Raw genomic sequence first — 16,962 nt, 5'->3', positions numbered from 1 at the left:
TTATGCCAACGAATCTCACACGGTTCAGCTACATACAGTATGCCACCATTGTATAGTGACAGGCAGAACAATTAAATGCTCTTCCACTATATGGCAGAATGTACAATTGACTTGGGTATCCTCCTGTTGCCATTCATACAATAGGAAAAGTCATGGCATACACACATTTAAGCAGATGTGTGAGTAAATTGAGACGAGATGCTCATTACAGTGTCATGATCTGTGTTTTGGTTGGCTTTGTTTTGATTAGATTTAGTTAGTCTCATGTTTTGTCAAGTTCTCCTGTTGCATGTTCATGTCTGCTCCTTTGGTTTTTGTCTCCACCTGTTCTCGTCAGCCCTTTACCTTGCGTCGACCAATCAGCTCCCTCCAGCCACTCATGTCTTGTCCAGGTGTTCCTCATTGTCTCGTCAGTTTGCTTGTATTTAGCTCCCTGGTTTCTTTCTGTCCTTGTCAGAGCATTGCCATTTGTAGTCTGTTACTGTAAGTCATGTTTCCCAGATCATGTTATGTTTTATGTTGTTTCATTGTTACTTAGAACCGTATTTTTCTCTGGCTCTAGTTGGCCCCTTTTGTGTGTTTTTTCTTTAAATAAACCCTTTTTTGAGATTCGCCCTGCCTTGACTCCCTGTTTCCCCTGCGCTGGGGTCCTCCACCTTTTTGTCTTGCCACCAAAACCACAGACTGTGACATACAGTATTCCTGTGTACTATATACTGTATACCATTTGTGACATTTTTGTTTTGTTGTGTGCCATAAGATTTTTCTAATGTAAAGTATGTGCCTTCTCTTAATGAAGGCTGGGAAACACTGCCCTAAACCACAATCTACACTATTGTATCCTACGGGGGTAAATTATTTGTTTCCAAGGTAATTGTTTGTATTTTCCAAACAGTCGTGACAACAGTTATATTTTGTTGAGGAGTTGAGTCCTTCCACTGAAACATACAGGACCACTGCTAAATGGAGACAAGCAATACAAATGCTGACTAACAGCACATTATCTCTAATCTGGGTAATCCAGTCATCACTTGAGTCCATCCAATATGACCTTGTCAATTATGGGCCATCCTATAATCCCTCCATTATCCCTCACGTATCTCGTGACAATTATCCAATTGTCAACATGAACAGTGTGTGTGTGTGTGTGTGTGTGTATATATATATATATATATATATATATATATATATATATATATATATATATATATATATATATCCGTTAACATAGCATCGTCAAAGAGAGCAAGCCATTTTCAACACTTTTAATTTGTCTAAAGTTTGTAAAAAATATAAATAATAATAACAGACCCACGTGAGGACTGACCAGTATATAGATTGCTGAAAATGTTTTATTTACCAAATTTGGCCATAGGTTTCAGACAGTGACGATATTAAAGCTTATGCCTTCAAAAAGACAATTATGGTGAGACATTGTAAGAGAGGTGTTGATTTTAACATGTTTATTATGTATTTGTAATGTCAAGTCTTAGGACACTACCTTCTTTATTTTTATAATTACCTTTCTTCTAAAGCAGGCATTTTGACTGTTAAAACAAACATGTACATACATACTGTGACTCATACAGTTGGCATGATTACACAAAAATACAAATGTTAAATGAGAGGCGGCACGGTGACCAACTGGTTAGCACGTCTGCCTCACAGTTCTGACAACCCGGGTTCAAATCCGGCCTCGCCTGTGTGGAGTTTGCATGTTCTCCCCGTGCCTGTGTGGGTTTTGTCCAGGTACTCCGGTTTCCTCCCGCATCCCAAAAAATGTGCATGGTAGGTTAATTGAAGACTCTAAATTGCCCGTAGGTGTGAATGTGAGCGCAAATGGTTGTTTGTTTATATGTGCCCTGCGATTGGCTGGCGACCAGTTCAAGGTGTACCCCGCCTCTTGCCCGAAGATAGCTGGGATAGGCTCCAGCACGCCCGCGACCCTTGTGAGGAGAAGCAGTACGGAAGATGAATGAATTATTTAATGAGTAATGGTAGGTTGTCATCGTTGTAGACCTGTGCAGAGTTAATACTGTGGTCTCGCCTATACCTCTTTATGGATATTCAGGAATGTACCACAGGTGGGGCAAGAATGCATTAAACATAAACCGAGTCTGTAATCAAACCCAGTGCAGCTCAGCTTCTGGCCAGCAGATGCCATTACTGAAGAAAGAAAGAAAGAAAGAAAGAAAGAAAGAAAGAAAGAAAGAAAGAAAGAAAGGAAGAAAGAAAGAAAGAAAGAAACAAAGAGGTGCCATTATTATTGATTTTATTATCATAATAATTCAACGTTTCTGTTGCACTTTTCTGCATCTTGCATTTCTTTAAAGAAGACAAACTATTAATGTTGCACTTTCCTAACAAGAAAAGGTTCATGCTGTTGATGTGTCATTTTGAAGGACATTTGCGTGGTATTATCGTTACGACGAGACCCCTGGGGGAAACCACAACTTCAATGTGGCCGCAGAGGACTTCTCGCAAGCCTCCTCCCATCCAAATGCGAATCATGCTATCTAAGTAGTATGACACTGAGGAAAGAAGAGGAAAAGACAGGAACATGAGAAAATTGACACATCGTAAAACTCCAACCTAATTAACAAACACAGTTTCCTGGTCCATTTCCAAGTAAAAGAAAAATGTTAGAAAATGCTCATGCAATTATGAAGTATATTTCCATTGTACACATCACAAATACAGTAATAACATGAATGATAAATGCTGAAGCAGGTTGATACTGTTAATCAGAATTGTGTAACTTGAAATCGTAATAATTTCTTTATTTTTGTCATACAGTGTGACACTGACATATTCATGTTTTAATTTTCTATTTTTCATGTATTTGTTGTGTTTGAAAAAAAAATATTTATTTTTTTAATTTGAAAGTAATGAAAATGGATTTTAAAACACAAGGAGCCATAATGTAAAAATAAACAGCACTTCTTAGAATCCCTTAACACGTTGAAATGTACAAATCTCATTGATTGTGAATATTCAGTCAATAATGTATGAGGTAAATTGTTCACTAATTTGTTATGCCTTGGTTGAGGTCAGTGCTGTTGTAGTCACTTGTAATGTCATACACTGGCCACTCGGTAGAAGCAGTTAGCCAAGAATCCGTAGAGGCTTGAGACACGAACAATAAGACACCAGAGGCTTTGACTGCACAATACTGTGCATATGTATTTTTTTGTCACTCATGTTAAACCATCTCTTTTTAGCAAGTTCTTCTTTTTTTTTCTTTAAAGAAGGGAGTCAATTTCATTTTTGCTCAGATGGTAGATAATCCCATGAGGGAAATCAAGTATTAACGACTAAATGAAAAAACTCGGCAGTTCATTGGATTGTTTGTTTCTTTTTTGTTTGCATCATTTGTCCCTGCAGGTCTATTTCTATAACCACAAGTAGACAGCGATAATACTTGGTGAGTGACATTAGTAGATAAAAGAAACATATTCTAGATTTACAAATAACTATTGAAGGTATCATTATCCCTAGACATGATAGTGATGTAAATGTAAATATACCTAGATCAATAACTCTAGTAAAGGACTGTCTGAAATAAATAAAACACTGTATACTTTATATACAGTCCCCTCCAAAAGTATTGGAAGGGCAAGGTCAATTCCTTCGTTTTTGGGTTTGGGTTTCAGATCAAAAGATCAATATGAGACAAATTTTCAGAATTCCAGCTTTTATATTGTATTTTATATTGTATTTACATCTCGATATGTTAAACAACAGGACAGAGCACCTTTTGTTGTGTCTTCAGTATACAACAAAAACAAAGGAATTGACCTTGTCATTCCAACACTTTTGGAGGGGACTGTAACTCATTAATTGCTCCTTTTCTAACATTTTGACATTTTGGGAATCAAAAAACCAAAAAAGGAGCCAAACCAACCAACCATTTTCTGAGCCGCTTCTCCTCACTAGGGTCGCGGGCGTGCTGGAGCCTATCCCAGCTGTCATCGGGCAGGAGGCGGGGTACACCCTGAACTGGTTGCCAGCCAATCGCAGGGCACATACAAACAAACAACCATCCGCACTCACATTCACACCTACGGGCAATTTAGTCTTCAATGAACCTAGCATGCATGTTTTTGGGATGTGGGAGGAAACCGGAGTGCCCGGAGAAAACCCACGCAGGCACGGGGAGAACATGTAAACTCCACACAGGCGGGCCCGGGGATTGAACCCGGGTCCTCAGAACTGTGCGGCTGACGCTCTAACCAGTCGGCCACCGTGCCGCGGAGCCAAACCAATCAAGGTTTATACAGAGACACTACAAATATTTTATAAATTATAAACTTATGAAATTTGATTATTTAGAACTGATGCAATGTTGCATCACATTCCATCCATGCATTGTCTATATTACATTATCCCCAGGCACGGTGGGTGACTGGTTAGCAAATCTGCCTCACAATTCTGGGGACCGGGGTTCAAATCCAGACCCCGCCTGTGTGGAGTTTGCATGTTCTCCCCGTGCCTGCGTGGGTTTTCTCTGGGACTCTAAATTGCCCGCAGGTGTCAATGTGAGTGCAAATGGTTGTTTGTTTCATGTGCCCTGCGATTGGCTGGCGAACGGTTCAGGGTGTACGCCGCCTTCTGCCCGGAGATAGCTGGGATAGATTCCAGCAGCTTGCGACCCTAGTGAGGATAAGCGGTAAAGAAAATGGATCAATGGATGGATATTATCCAGGTTTTGGAGAAACATATGCTGCCATCCAAGCAACATCCTTTTCATGGACGCCCCTGCTTATTTCAGCAAGACAATGCCAAACCACATTCTGCATGTGTTACAACAGCGTGGCTTCGTAGTAAAAGAGTGGTGGTACTAGACTGGCCTGCCTGCAGTCCAGACCTGTCTCCCATTGAAAAAGTGTGGCGCATTATGAAGCGTAAAATATGACAACGGAGACCCCGGACTGTTGAACAGCTGAAGCTGTACATCAAGCAAGAATGGGAAAGAATTCCACCTACAAAGCTTCAACAATTAGTGTCCTCAGTTCCCAAACGTTTATTGAATGTTGTTAAAAGAAAAGGTGATGTAACACAGTGGTAAACAAGACCCTGCCCCAGCTTTTTTGGAACGTGTTGCAGCCATAAAATTCTAAGTTAATGATTATTTGTTAAAGACAATAAAGTTTATCAGTTTGAACATTAAATATCTTGTCTTTGAATTAACAACTTTTTACTTTCTGCCCCTTTTCATTCAAAATGTTGATACATTTGTTTTTTTATTTTTTTGTCCAGTTGTCTTTTCATGTTTAGTGAATGAAATTAATTTCTCAACAACATCATGATGCAGCCTGTCACTTTGGCCAATTACATGACAGCTTTCCTACATATATTCAATAATTGCTGGTCAAAAAAAGTTCAACAATCTGTTTTTGGAAAGAAGGTAGGTGGATGATGTGATCATTGAAACAATAGCTTGTCATATCATCTATAACACTCTCCTCCCCTTCACATTATTACTGTTTCATTACTCCTAAAATGTCAGCAGAACCTCTGTCAAGCGGTCCCATTGACATTTCTGTCACCGCTTGCTGGCTTTCAAATCCTCAGCCACATGTAACCCTTCTATATTCATAATTTGAAAAGTATGACGTCAACACCATAATATTAGTTGCACTGTACTGTCCTACATTGTAGCTGGAAGAATTATTTTTCTGTTGTTATCATTATGAATCTAATTTATAGTTTTCAAAGAAAATATGAATTTTGATTCATTGCTATTTCGGAATGCGCTATTGTGGATTCATCAACACAGGATGAAGCTTTAATGTACAGTACATCATATGCGCAGCAGGTAAGACTTATCTACAGGTGACCTTACTCAAACTATACAGATACAGGTAAAGAATAAGGAATAATGTGGATATTTTATGAGAATGGGTCTTAGGGTGACTTCAGTTCTTCAGAGAGGTGATATAACGGTAGCCTAGTGCTAATACTGTTTGTCTCACAAAATGTATATTTTAAGATCATTTTCATGCATTTCCATGGGACTTTTAATGTGTAATGAATGACAGGACCAGGCAGAAATATCGGGTCTATGACCACAGCTTTTTATTTCAGAGAAACCCAGCAATCAACAACACTGAGACATATGAACAATTACAAATACATATTGTATTTTGGTTTCCTATAACATATATAAATATAATACAAATTAAATTGTGTTCATCGTTTTCTTTATATAAAGTATGTAGCTAAAAGGAGAATTTGTAAGATGCCTTAACGTTATTTGTCAACACATCACTTACATTCACTTACATTTCTTTCTTTTACTACATCCTCTATGACATCATAACTTCTGGATACAATATATATATATATATATATATATATATATATATATATAAAGTATGTAATGTAGTAGGAGTAATAAGTAAAGAACATTGAATTGTCTCTGTATTTGAATTACATTAATAAATACCAGTAAGCATAGTCAACTCCCAACTTTTTCTGCAAACAACAAGCAGTTAAATACTCACCACAGTATCCACAAAGATACATAAGAATTAATGCACTACAATCATCACATTTAGCGAATCAAAAGTGAACAGACGTCACTCTTATACAAAAGAAAATGTCAGTACAGTATTTATTGTTTTACCTTATCCGCATCAGTAATGAAATGCATTTAGAATGAGGGAACTGTTCTTCATACTATCTACTGTATCTGAAATTATCTCACTTTTTTTTTCTTTTATCCTCAGGCTGCTCCTCAACAGGCAATATTCTATATGGGCCATTCTAAGAGACTGTAGGCACTGTAGTTACTGTGGTAATAGCTGGAATTTCAGCCACGATGCCCATGGAGGTTCCTATAATTGTTGTCGTGGTCCTGGAGAACTGTGGGAATGTGGAGGAAGACTGCTTGCATGCCGAGATGCAGCCGTTCAAACCAGCAGCTGTGTGAGAAATCTGGCAGCCTGAAGGCTGAGGAGAGATCTTCAACAAGGAGAAATAGTGATGTTATTAAAGAAACACTGGTCACGTTGGCATATTTGAGTGGAATATACTGTATTTGTAACGTCATATTGAGGATCATGATAGGCTATTATTATCATCTCTCAACGAATATTGTAGGCTAAATACTATTGTTGTGTAATCATGAAACTACACACACTATTTGGTGGAAAAGCAATACATTTTAAATGTGTGTACAATGAAATATCTTCAATTTAATAGGCCAGAAAATGATTTAAATCCCTGCACAATTCCTTTTAATCTGTAATGAATCATTCGGAACACATTTTTACATTAAAAAATAAAATAATAATAATAAAGTATTCACAAAAATGTTTATGATTTGGGAAAATTGAGCAACAGTGAAAATAGTATATATGTCATCCAATATACCTGCACAAACTAATGTTATAAACAAGAATTCTATTGAAATTGCCTTTACATTTATAGGTTTTGATTGACACGCTCAGATGGCTAATGACACCCTAGTTTGAATTACACCCACAAAAATATTAGTGTCAATTAGGGCTTGGCGATATGACATAAAATTTATATCATGGTTTAAATTGAATCCCTTCATGGTAACAGTACATATCACGATATAAGCTTCAGTGTAAAAATGAACTTGGGAGCATTTATGAATGGGTTGTTGCTTTCGTTAATATTATAATTGTAGTGTTTTGGTGTTAATATTATAATTGTAGTATCGGCTGTTCAAACAGATTTGATAAGATTGATCCAAAGAGTTTTTACCGCATACCAAAGGAAAAAAATATATAATACATGTGCATAGTACATGTGATATATACTATTATATATATAATAACTGAGTGGAATATTATCTTTTCTTACAGTATGATCTCAATAGATTGTGGGAGTGTATCCAATGGTGAGTTCACAATAAGAAAATACTGTACATGTAGTGTAGGAATGCTCCCCCCAATATTGCCAGGGAATAGGAACCGAGCCCAACCGCGAATAGCGAAAATCTGTGCGTAATTGCTGCCCCCCGAAAGGGTTTATCCTTGCCTTTAGATGCTACAAGATGGGGGCAAAGCATTACTTTTGCCTAAATTAATCTCTTCAACTCACTTCACCATAGTTTCTTGCATTTGCGATGCCACAAGATGGTGGCAAAGCAGTACTTCTGTCTAAATGATACACCTCAGCACAAGTCAACATAATTCCTTGGCACCAAAATGTCACAAAAAGCAATAGTACGTTTATTGTTTTCGCCTGAGCACAAAAACAGCAAACAGGTGAGTTTTTCAGAAAAAAAAAAGAAAAAAAATACAAATAGGCGAATCTACAGGGTATGAAAAGCGAATATGCAAGGGGAAACTGTATACTAACATACCGGGCTGCTCTGGGGGTTGTAGGACACCTGACTTTGAGGGGAGTAAGGGGCACATTCAGTTGGCATTGACTTCACTACGCGGCGAGCGCTGGGGTCACCGTCCTCCACACCACTGGCCTTGCATCTTACCCTCTTCACACACAGCACCTGCAGGCCCACAACAACTGAGTGTTAATGACTCAACCTCACGTGCAGCCCTCAAGGCGCCTCAAAAACCACAACAGAAGACCTGGCATTTGTCTGCCTGTGCCTTTATACAGAACCCAGCAAAACAGGGTAATGTCCTTCGCACAGATTATCAAGTGTTAAACATCCAACCCTCATCTTGCATCACGGAATATCCTTTTTTCATTTACAGGCTCTGGTATTATGTGTGCCAGTATGGATTACAGCTGGGGTGCGCAAACGTTTTACTCAAGGGTCACATTGGATTTTTAAGATGACAGATGGGCCTGCGCATTCAAAGAGTAGGAAAAAATAGTCATGTAAATATGTAACATTGTTTTAATTACATAAATATATTAATAAAATAATAGTTCATGCTTATCTTTTAAAATCATAATACATAAATTGATTTATAATTATATAACCAATTATTTCATGAAATCAAAAATATTGAATGTGTAAAATTGTTTACTTTGCAAAAATTTTATAATTTTGTATATTTTAGATTTACAATAAATCAATTAACAAATGATTTAGTTAGATAAATGCCTAACTAGACTTATCATTAAGGGGGGAAACTACCGTGCATTCATGCAACAAATATTACAAAACTCTTGAAAATGTACTGTAAATGCTCAGTGGGCTGGATTCAATTACGGAGAGAGCTGTATGTGGTCCATGGGCCATACTTTTCCCACCTCTGCAGCCTGACAGCACTGTATGCAGAACTGTGACATGGAAAAAAGGCAGAAGATGCAGTCGTTTACAGGCAATGCAAAAGGGGCAATATGTACATCCTGTGTAAATGGGGTTTTGAGTTTTGAGTTTTTCCTTGCCCGATTGGGGGGTTTAGATTAGAGGACGTTGTCCATCTTTGTCAACTGTGGGCCTGTGAAGCCCTTCGAGACTCTTTTGCGATTAAGGGCTATACAAATATTCTTGACTTAAATTGACATACCATTAGGTATTGTTTCCACTTCAGCCAACATTTAACACGGAACTGAGTAGTTCTTATATACTTATAACGTAATTTATATACTGGCCGGATGGTCGCCAGATGGCATACACAGCTGTCGCGAGAGTGCACTCTGTCACGCTACCGCACCCTTACGGAGGTGGAATCATGTCCCACAAAGGTGTCCCAATCTATTTATCGTGTCTACGTTTTAGATTTTAATGTGGGTCTATTTGGTTGAAAAAGCTACTGACTTAACATGACGCCAAAGAGTCTAGCTCTTTGGCAGGGTTCCCAAAATGGAAATCCACACAGAAAGATCCAAGCCAAAATTCAGACCCTGAATGTGCTACCCAATTAACCACTGGTGCACTTCAGTGCAGTTTCTTATGTCAATTCTTGTTCTAATGTAGATTACAGACTTAAATACCACAAGATTCTTTTTCAAAAGTCACTTGTGTTGTTGAGTAAGGCTTACTTGTACGTATCTTGTTGATGAACAGAGCTGACTCAACCCATGACTAGATTTACAGGTAGTTGAAAGATAAACTAATCAATGTACTTTTCTGAAGCTCTGTTTGAAGTTGTCACAGAGGAAACTGTAGAGCAGAGGGTTGGCGCAGGAGTTGGCGTATGACAGGATGACTGCAAAGAAGTATATTCCAGCAGTGGCACTGGACTCTGGGATGATGACCACCAGGTTGATGATGTTGATGATGAAGAACGGCAGCCAGCAGAGTACAAACACCACCACAATAACCACCACCATCCGAGTCACCTTACGCTCAGAACGCCGTCGCGAGGCGAAGCCTGCTCGCATTCCTGAGTTCTTTAACTGCAGGAAAATAAAGATAACTGTAGGGATGGTATAAAGATGAGCATGCCCACAAACACACACACACACACACACCTTGATTACTATCAGCAGGTAGCAGAGGCAGATGATGAGCAGGGGTCCAAAGAAGCCCACTGTGGTGGTGTAGAGAATGAAGGCTGTTGACCATACATCTGATGGCTCTGGCCAGGTTATGTTGCATGAGTTAAATGTGTCCTAAAAAGACATTTAAAATACAGTATAGAGGTATAAGTAAGAGGGATAAGAGCAAATAAAGTGCTTGTACTCACTTTTGAGAATTTTGAGAGGCACTTGGCTCCAGACATTTTATATACTGTATAATAAAAATACTATCAATCTAGTATATTCAAAATACTTTTGTTTTTGATCCCCATTTTCATGAGCTCAAAGATGTAAGACTTTTTCTACATTCACAAAGGGCCTATTTCTCTCAAACATTGTTCATAAAAATGTCTAAATCTGTGTTAGTGAGCACTTGTCCTTTGCAGAGATCCAGTCACCTCAGAGATGTGGCTTATCAAGATGCGGATTTAACTGCATGATTATTGCACATGTGGCTTGGGCTGCCTACAATTAAAGGCCACTCTAAAATGTGCAGTTTTATTACACAGCACAATGCCACAGATGACACCAATTTTGAGGGAGCGTGCAATTGGCGTGTTGTGATGTAGAAATGCCCACCAGAGCTGCTGCCCGTGTTCATTCTGTCTCCAAAGGCGTTTCAGAGAATTTGGCAGTACATCCAACTGGTCTCACAACCCCAGAGCACGTGCAACTACACCGGCCGAGGAGCGCCACATCCAGCATCTTCAGCTCTAAGATCATCTAAGACAAGCCACCTGGACATTTGCTGCAACTTGTTTGCATAATCAAAACATTTATGCACAAACTGTCTCAGAGAAGCTCATCTACATTCTTGTCGTCATCATTAGGGTCTCGACCTGAATGCAGTTCGTCGACATGTCAAGTCAAGTTTATTTGTATTGCCCTTAATCACAAAAGAGTCTCAAAGGGCTCTACAGGCCCACAGTTGGCAATGATTGACGACATCCCCTCATCGAAACTTCCTATTCGGGAAAGGAAAAACTTAAAATCCCCCAAAACAGAAAAAGAAACTTTGAGAAGGGACCGCAGATGGGGTGGATCCCCCTTCCAACATGACCAGCCTGCAATGGATGTATAGCGGGCAGGATTCATCATAGTCATGTGCTCTACAATCTTCATTATGATTGCAAGAGGCTGTACAATATTCATTAATATGGCATAAGAGTCAATTTAAAGAGAAAAGGTGCTGCAGGGTAAAGCGCCTTCGGTGGTTCTGCCTCAGGCTCTGGCCCGGTCGGTCAAAGCAGAATCCTCCATGGCAACGACTCTGGGTGAAGTGGTCTACCTCAGATCTTGTCCCAGTTGGTCAGTGCAGAACCCAAACAGCAGCAGCCTCAGATTCAGTCGACATCACCTAGCCCTCTCTCCAAGCAGGAGAGGAGCGTGGAGGAGATAGGACAAGCAGCAGAAAAACAGGCCTACATGTACTTTAACTAAATGCCAAAGAGTAGAAATAAGTCTTAAATCAGAATTTAAACATTTCTACCTAGGTAGCAGCTCTAAAATCCACAAGTAGGGCATTCCAGAGTTCTGGAGTACGCATAGAAAATGCTCAAGAGCCTGCGGACTTCTTTCTGGCTCTCGGAATCACCAAAAGACCACCATTTTGCAAGTATAGGTTTTGGGATGGAACATATGGTAAAACTAAGTCAGAGAGATAAGAGGGTACCAACCCGTGTAATATTTTATGGATATGTAGCAGGACCTTAAAATTGCATCTCAAGTAGACCGCGAGCCAATGCAAGTTGGCCAGTATCGGGGTAATATGATCGAACTTTCTCAATCTCGTTAAGTCTTGCTGCAGCGTTTTTTACTAACTGCAGGCTTTTAATACTAGACACAGGAAGACCAGAAAGCAGAACTCATTCCTAATGAGCTAAAAAAAAAATAATAATAATGTGTAAAAAAAATGCTGAAAATCATCAGCTGAAAAGAAGCCGCTGTAGGAAATAGGCTGTTTTTGGGTTAGCATTGCTACTGTATCAAATAAGTATAAGCAACGTCCCAACTTCATTGGAATTCATTGGAGAGATTGTAGTGAGTTCTTATAAGTGTTTTTCTCCAAACTTCTGAGCAATAATTTCAATATGATAATACTAGAGAGCAGTACAGAATGTGCAATGATTTCTGGTTGAGAGAATGTTTTAACCAGGATAGAAATGCTTTTTGAAAGTTTGGATCTGATGTAGTCAATGTGAGGTTTCCTAGAAGATTTTATTGTCACACACAGGAATTTGATCCCTTTCACTCTTTCTATATTCACACCCTGTATTTGTACTCGTATATGGTTTTTTGTTTTGGCATTTCCAAATGCCATTAGTTTTGTCTTTGTCTAGTTGTCTACTTAATGTCCTGCATTTTCTCACCAGAAATTAATTATTTTTTTGGCATCAAGCAAACAACACACACTTCATTAAATGGGACACATTGCATAAATCATCCATCCATCCATTCCCTGTGCCGCTTAGCCTCACAAGGGTCGTGGGAGTGCTGTAGCCTTTCCCAGCTATCATCGGGCAGGAGGCGGGGTACACCCTGAACTGGTTGCCAGCCAATCGCAGGGCACATATAAACAAACAACCATCCGCACTCACATTCACACCTACGGGCAATTTAGATGTTTCAATTAACCTACCATGCATGTTTTGGGGATGTGGGAGGAAACCGGAGTGCACAGAGAAAACCCACGCAGCTCTTTTTCTTTACATTCATTAACAATAGGAATGACTTCTTTTTCTTCAACAGGTTTAAGAAACATTGAACTTGAATCTATTTCAATTATGTTGGTATTAGTATTCCCTTATTATTAATTATTATTAATTATCTACAAACTGCAGTCCCTGTTTACTACAGAAGCTTGCCAGCCACCGGTTAAGAGAGAATAATCTGCTAAACCTCTCATCGTTTCCTCTCACAGGCAAGGGGCCAGTGACAATTCCTCGATGCTGACACTTACTGGTAAGATTACAAGCCCTGGCTATGTTCCTCTTTGTAATCGCTCATTGCTTCACTCATGTATCATTGGAGCCGGCATGTATCACTATCCGAGTAGCTAGCGTTGTTACCCCACGTTGGTGTTTAGGCCGATTGGGGGTCAGCTCTCTAAGGCTAGCTTCAATGTCGAGTACTCTGGCCTCAGGAATAAACATTACAGTGGCTGGGTTTTTAAGATTGATGTTACGAGTGATGGTGTCACCTATCACTCACGTGCGGGAGCCAGTAGATTGAGTAGGAATGGGACTAGCTAAAGGAGTGAATCGGTTATGCGTCTGAACAGGCTTGCCGCGGTTCGCCAGCTGCTTGGGGCTAATGCTAACAAGGTTAGTAGGTCGGCTACAACCTACACTATCAGGTGTGCCTGCCACCTCTACTGTTGCCAAACTATTCGGATCTAGTTGGTGGCCACGTCCCTCTAGCTGGGAAAGCCTCTATAGTAGAAGGGTGCAAGTGGTACACGAGTTCATACTCACGTTTATTTGGTCTGAGTTTTGGAGGTGAAGTCTGTGGGATAGCTGAAGAGCCTCGTCGGTGTCCGGCAGCGGTGTGGCTGGAGCTAGTAGCCTTGAAAATGAGGCTACTTTGCTCTCAAAAATTCGAAATAGTCTCAAAAAGTCAAAACAAAGGTAAAAGTCAAATGTAAAAAGTCAAAACAAAGGTAAAAGTCAAATGTAAAAAATGCACGTAGACGTTAAGAGTCTTTCTGATGCACACAGTTTTGCGTGACTGGAGAAGAGACTGGACCCAAGAGCAGAAGAAACACTTCCGGATATGCGCCAATGTTTCCTGGTTGTTATAGATGTAGAAAAGTCTAATGCATTTTAATGTTAAACCCAGGTACATAATCGACTTGAGAGGAAAAATTACCACATTCAGTGGCGTCCTGCACTTTGGAGACGTGTTCTCTACACACATTAATCCCGGTTTTCCCTGTACAGGGCACACGGCGGACAGCGTGTATGGCATTGTACGGGTGAGCAGTGTGCTGATGTCAAGGTTGTGCATCGAGTGACCCATGGAGGCAGTGAGTTTATGGTATGGACAACAAGCACAGGTGCATTTTATTGTTGGCCTTTTGAATGCGCAGAGATACATTGACGAGATCCTAAGGACCATTGTTGTGCCGTTCACAGACGACTGTCACCTCAGGATGCAACATGATAATGCATGGCCCCTTGTTGCAAGGATCTATGCACAATTCCTGGAAGCTGCAAACATCTCAGTACTTGCATGGCCAGCATACTCACTGAACATGTTACCCATTGATCATGCTTGGGGTGCTGTGCATTTGCATATACATCAGCATGTTCCAGTTCAATATCCAGCCAATATCCAGCAACTTCACAAAGCCATTGAAGAGGAGTGAACCACCATTCCTCAGGCCATAATCAACAACCTGATCAACTCTGTGTGAAGGAGATGTGTCGCACTGCGTGAGGCAAATGGAGGTCAAACCAGATACGGAATGGTTTTTGCCACCCCACCAGTCTAAACAGTATCTTGATATACCACACCTGTGAGGTGGATGGATTATCACGGCAAAGGAGAAGTGCTCTCTAACACACAGTAGATTTAGACAGCTTTTTGGACAATATTTGCGAGAAATTGGCCTTTTGTGTACATAAAGAAAGTTTTGACTTCAGCTCATGAAAAACGGGAGCAAAAAAAAAATGTATACTTATATTTTTGTTCAGTGTAAATATATCTCCATCTATAATAATCTAAGTTATAGATGCAGAAAACTCTAATGCATTTTTGTGCATCTACTTCATGTTTGTCTGAGATAAAAAATTTAATATTTTAAACAAAATATAAGAAAGATATCCACAAAACTTATTTGAAAAAAAACCACGGCATTTTAGGGTGTGCTCAAGAGCAATTTGGTATTTGAAATGCTATTTCACTTTTGCTACGGCCACACTTATAGCTTGTCTCTGGACAACCATATTTACACAAGTGCCTGTGTCTGTAAGGTATTTTTGGTTTTAAAAATATTCTTATTTAGTCCTCCAATTCCGGAATCACACATAAACCATACAATGTTATTGGCGTGATGATGAACTTAAGTTGAGTCAAATTAGTACCAGTGATGTATACCTGCACATCGGAGAAGATGACCACAGGCAGGACCACCACAAAAGACGCAGCCCACACTGCTGCGCTCACCGCCTTGGCCACGCGTGGGTGCCTCCACTTGGAGCCCCGGATCGGGTGCACCACGGCCAGGTAACGGTCCACGGACATGACGGTCAGGCAGAAAATTGACGTGAACTGGTTCATTGAGTCCGCTGTCATGACGAGCCGACACAGGAAGGATCCGAAGGGCCAGTAGGACAGCACATTCTGCGTCGTGAGGAAAGGCAGCCCGATGATGTAGAGCTCGTCGGCGATGGCCAAGTTGAGAATGTAGATGTTGGTCACCCTTTTCATTTGGGCATAGCGCAGCACCACGTAGATGGCCAGACTGTTGCCGGTCAGGCCGACCGTGAAGACGGTGACGGAGATGACCGCTGTCAGAAGGGTGCTGCTCCCCTGGAAGGGGACACTCTGCGTGACCACGTCGGAGGAGACGTTGGGGAGGGCGGAGAGAGCACAAGTCGCAGAAGAACAATTGAGCTTATCCAGTTGCTCCATATTCGAGGCCACAATAGGCTGGAAGGCAAGGTTTTATTCTCCCCGTTTTCACTTTCTACGCTCCCGAGTTAGTAAGTTCGTGTCAGTCCGGCTGCCACGAGAAAACAAAGTCTCTCTTGTGCTCCCACCTATAGTAAGTGCGAAAGAAATTACCAGAACGCAAATCGGAAACCCCTTCAAACGTCATTCAAAATGGGCACGCGCCACGGTCACGCGCCTCATAAAGAGGTTAGGTGTTTTGCATCCTATTAGAAGCAAAAACGGGTCATTGCTCCAAGGATCCACCGTGTCTCTGCTCCTTGACAAATGTGATGACTGACGCTGCTCCAGCTGTGCGTCAATGCTCAGAGTCACGCGCGACTTTTACGCGCGGAAGAGCTTCAACTATGGATTTTTTTGTTTTTTTGTTTTTTTAAGACGAGGTTACGTCACTTGCCCAAGTCAAGTGTGATCAGGTAACTGTTCAAAGGAGCATGCAGGCACAAACCTCAAACGACGAATGGATCCTCCCTAAAACATGTTGAAAGCACCCTCCTTACGTCCGCTCGTTTATCTATCTATCTATCTATCTATCTATCTATCTATCTATCTATCTATCTATCTATCTATCTATCTATCTATCTATCTATCTATCTATCACACGCGCACCAAAATATATGGTATGTTGATGCTTTGCTGTATGTTTCCTCACATGTTACCTTTTACCCTATGCAAATAGTGTCTTGGAGTGGGCAAGTGCCCCCCACCTCCCACCCCCATTTTAAAAAAAGTGCTCTTTAAGTTGCAAAAGGTGCCCGAAAAGTGCTGTACTGTTTCTAAGTCATTCCGCTGCCCCTGTACATGGCACTCAATGAATACTTCTAATTTGTTTTCCCTCTCACCATATTAATTTCTTTCAATAATGTAATC

General features: G+C 40.4%; 1 protein-coding gene across 1 annotated transcript; it reads right to left on the bottom strand.

Moving 5' to 3' along the window:
• Nucleotides 1-6,312: 6,312 nt before the first annotated feature.
• LOC133477322 (somatostatin receptor type 5) lies at nt 6,313-16,197 on the bottom strand. The gene is made up of 5 exons (XM_061771948.1): nt 15,517-16,197; nt 10,372-10,512; nt 10,024-10,296; nt 8,342-8,488; nt 6,313-6,966 (listed from the first exon to the last, which is right to left on the bottom strand). The coding sequence occupies exons 1-5, from the start codon at nt 16,051-16,053 to the stop codon at nt 6,769-6,771; spliced, it is 1,296 nt and encodes a 431-aa protein (XP_061627932.1). The 5' UTR covers nt 16,054-16,197; the 3' UTR covers nt 6,313-6,768.
• Between the last annotated feature and the right edge of the window lie 765 nt (nt 16,198-16,962).

The sequence above is a fragment of the Phyllopteryx taeniolatus genome, chromosome 4 (assembly GCF_024500385.1).
Source record: "Phyllopteryx taeniolatus isolate TA_2022b chromosome 4, UOR_Ptae_1.2, whole genome shotgun sequence".
NCBI classification, from domain to species: domain Eukaryota; kingdom Metazoa; phylum Chordata; class Actinopteri; order Syngnathiformes; family Syngnathidae; genus Phyllopteryx; species Phyllopteryx taeniolatus.
This window is presented reverse-complemented; position numbering and strand designations above follow the sequence as displayed.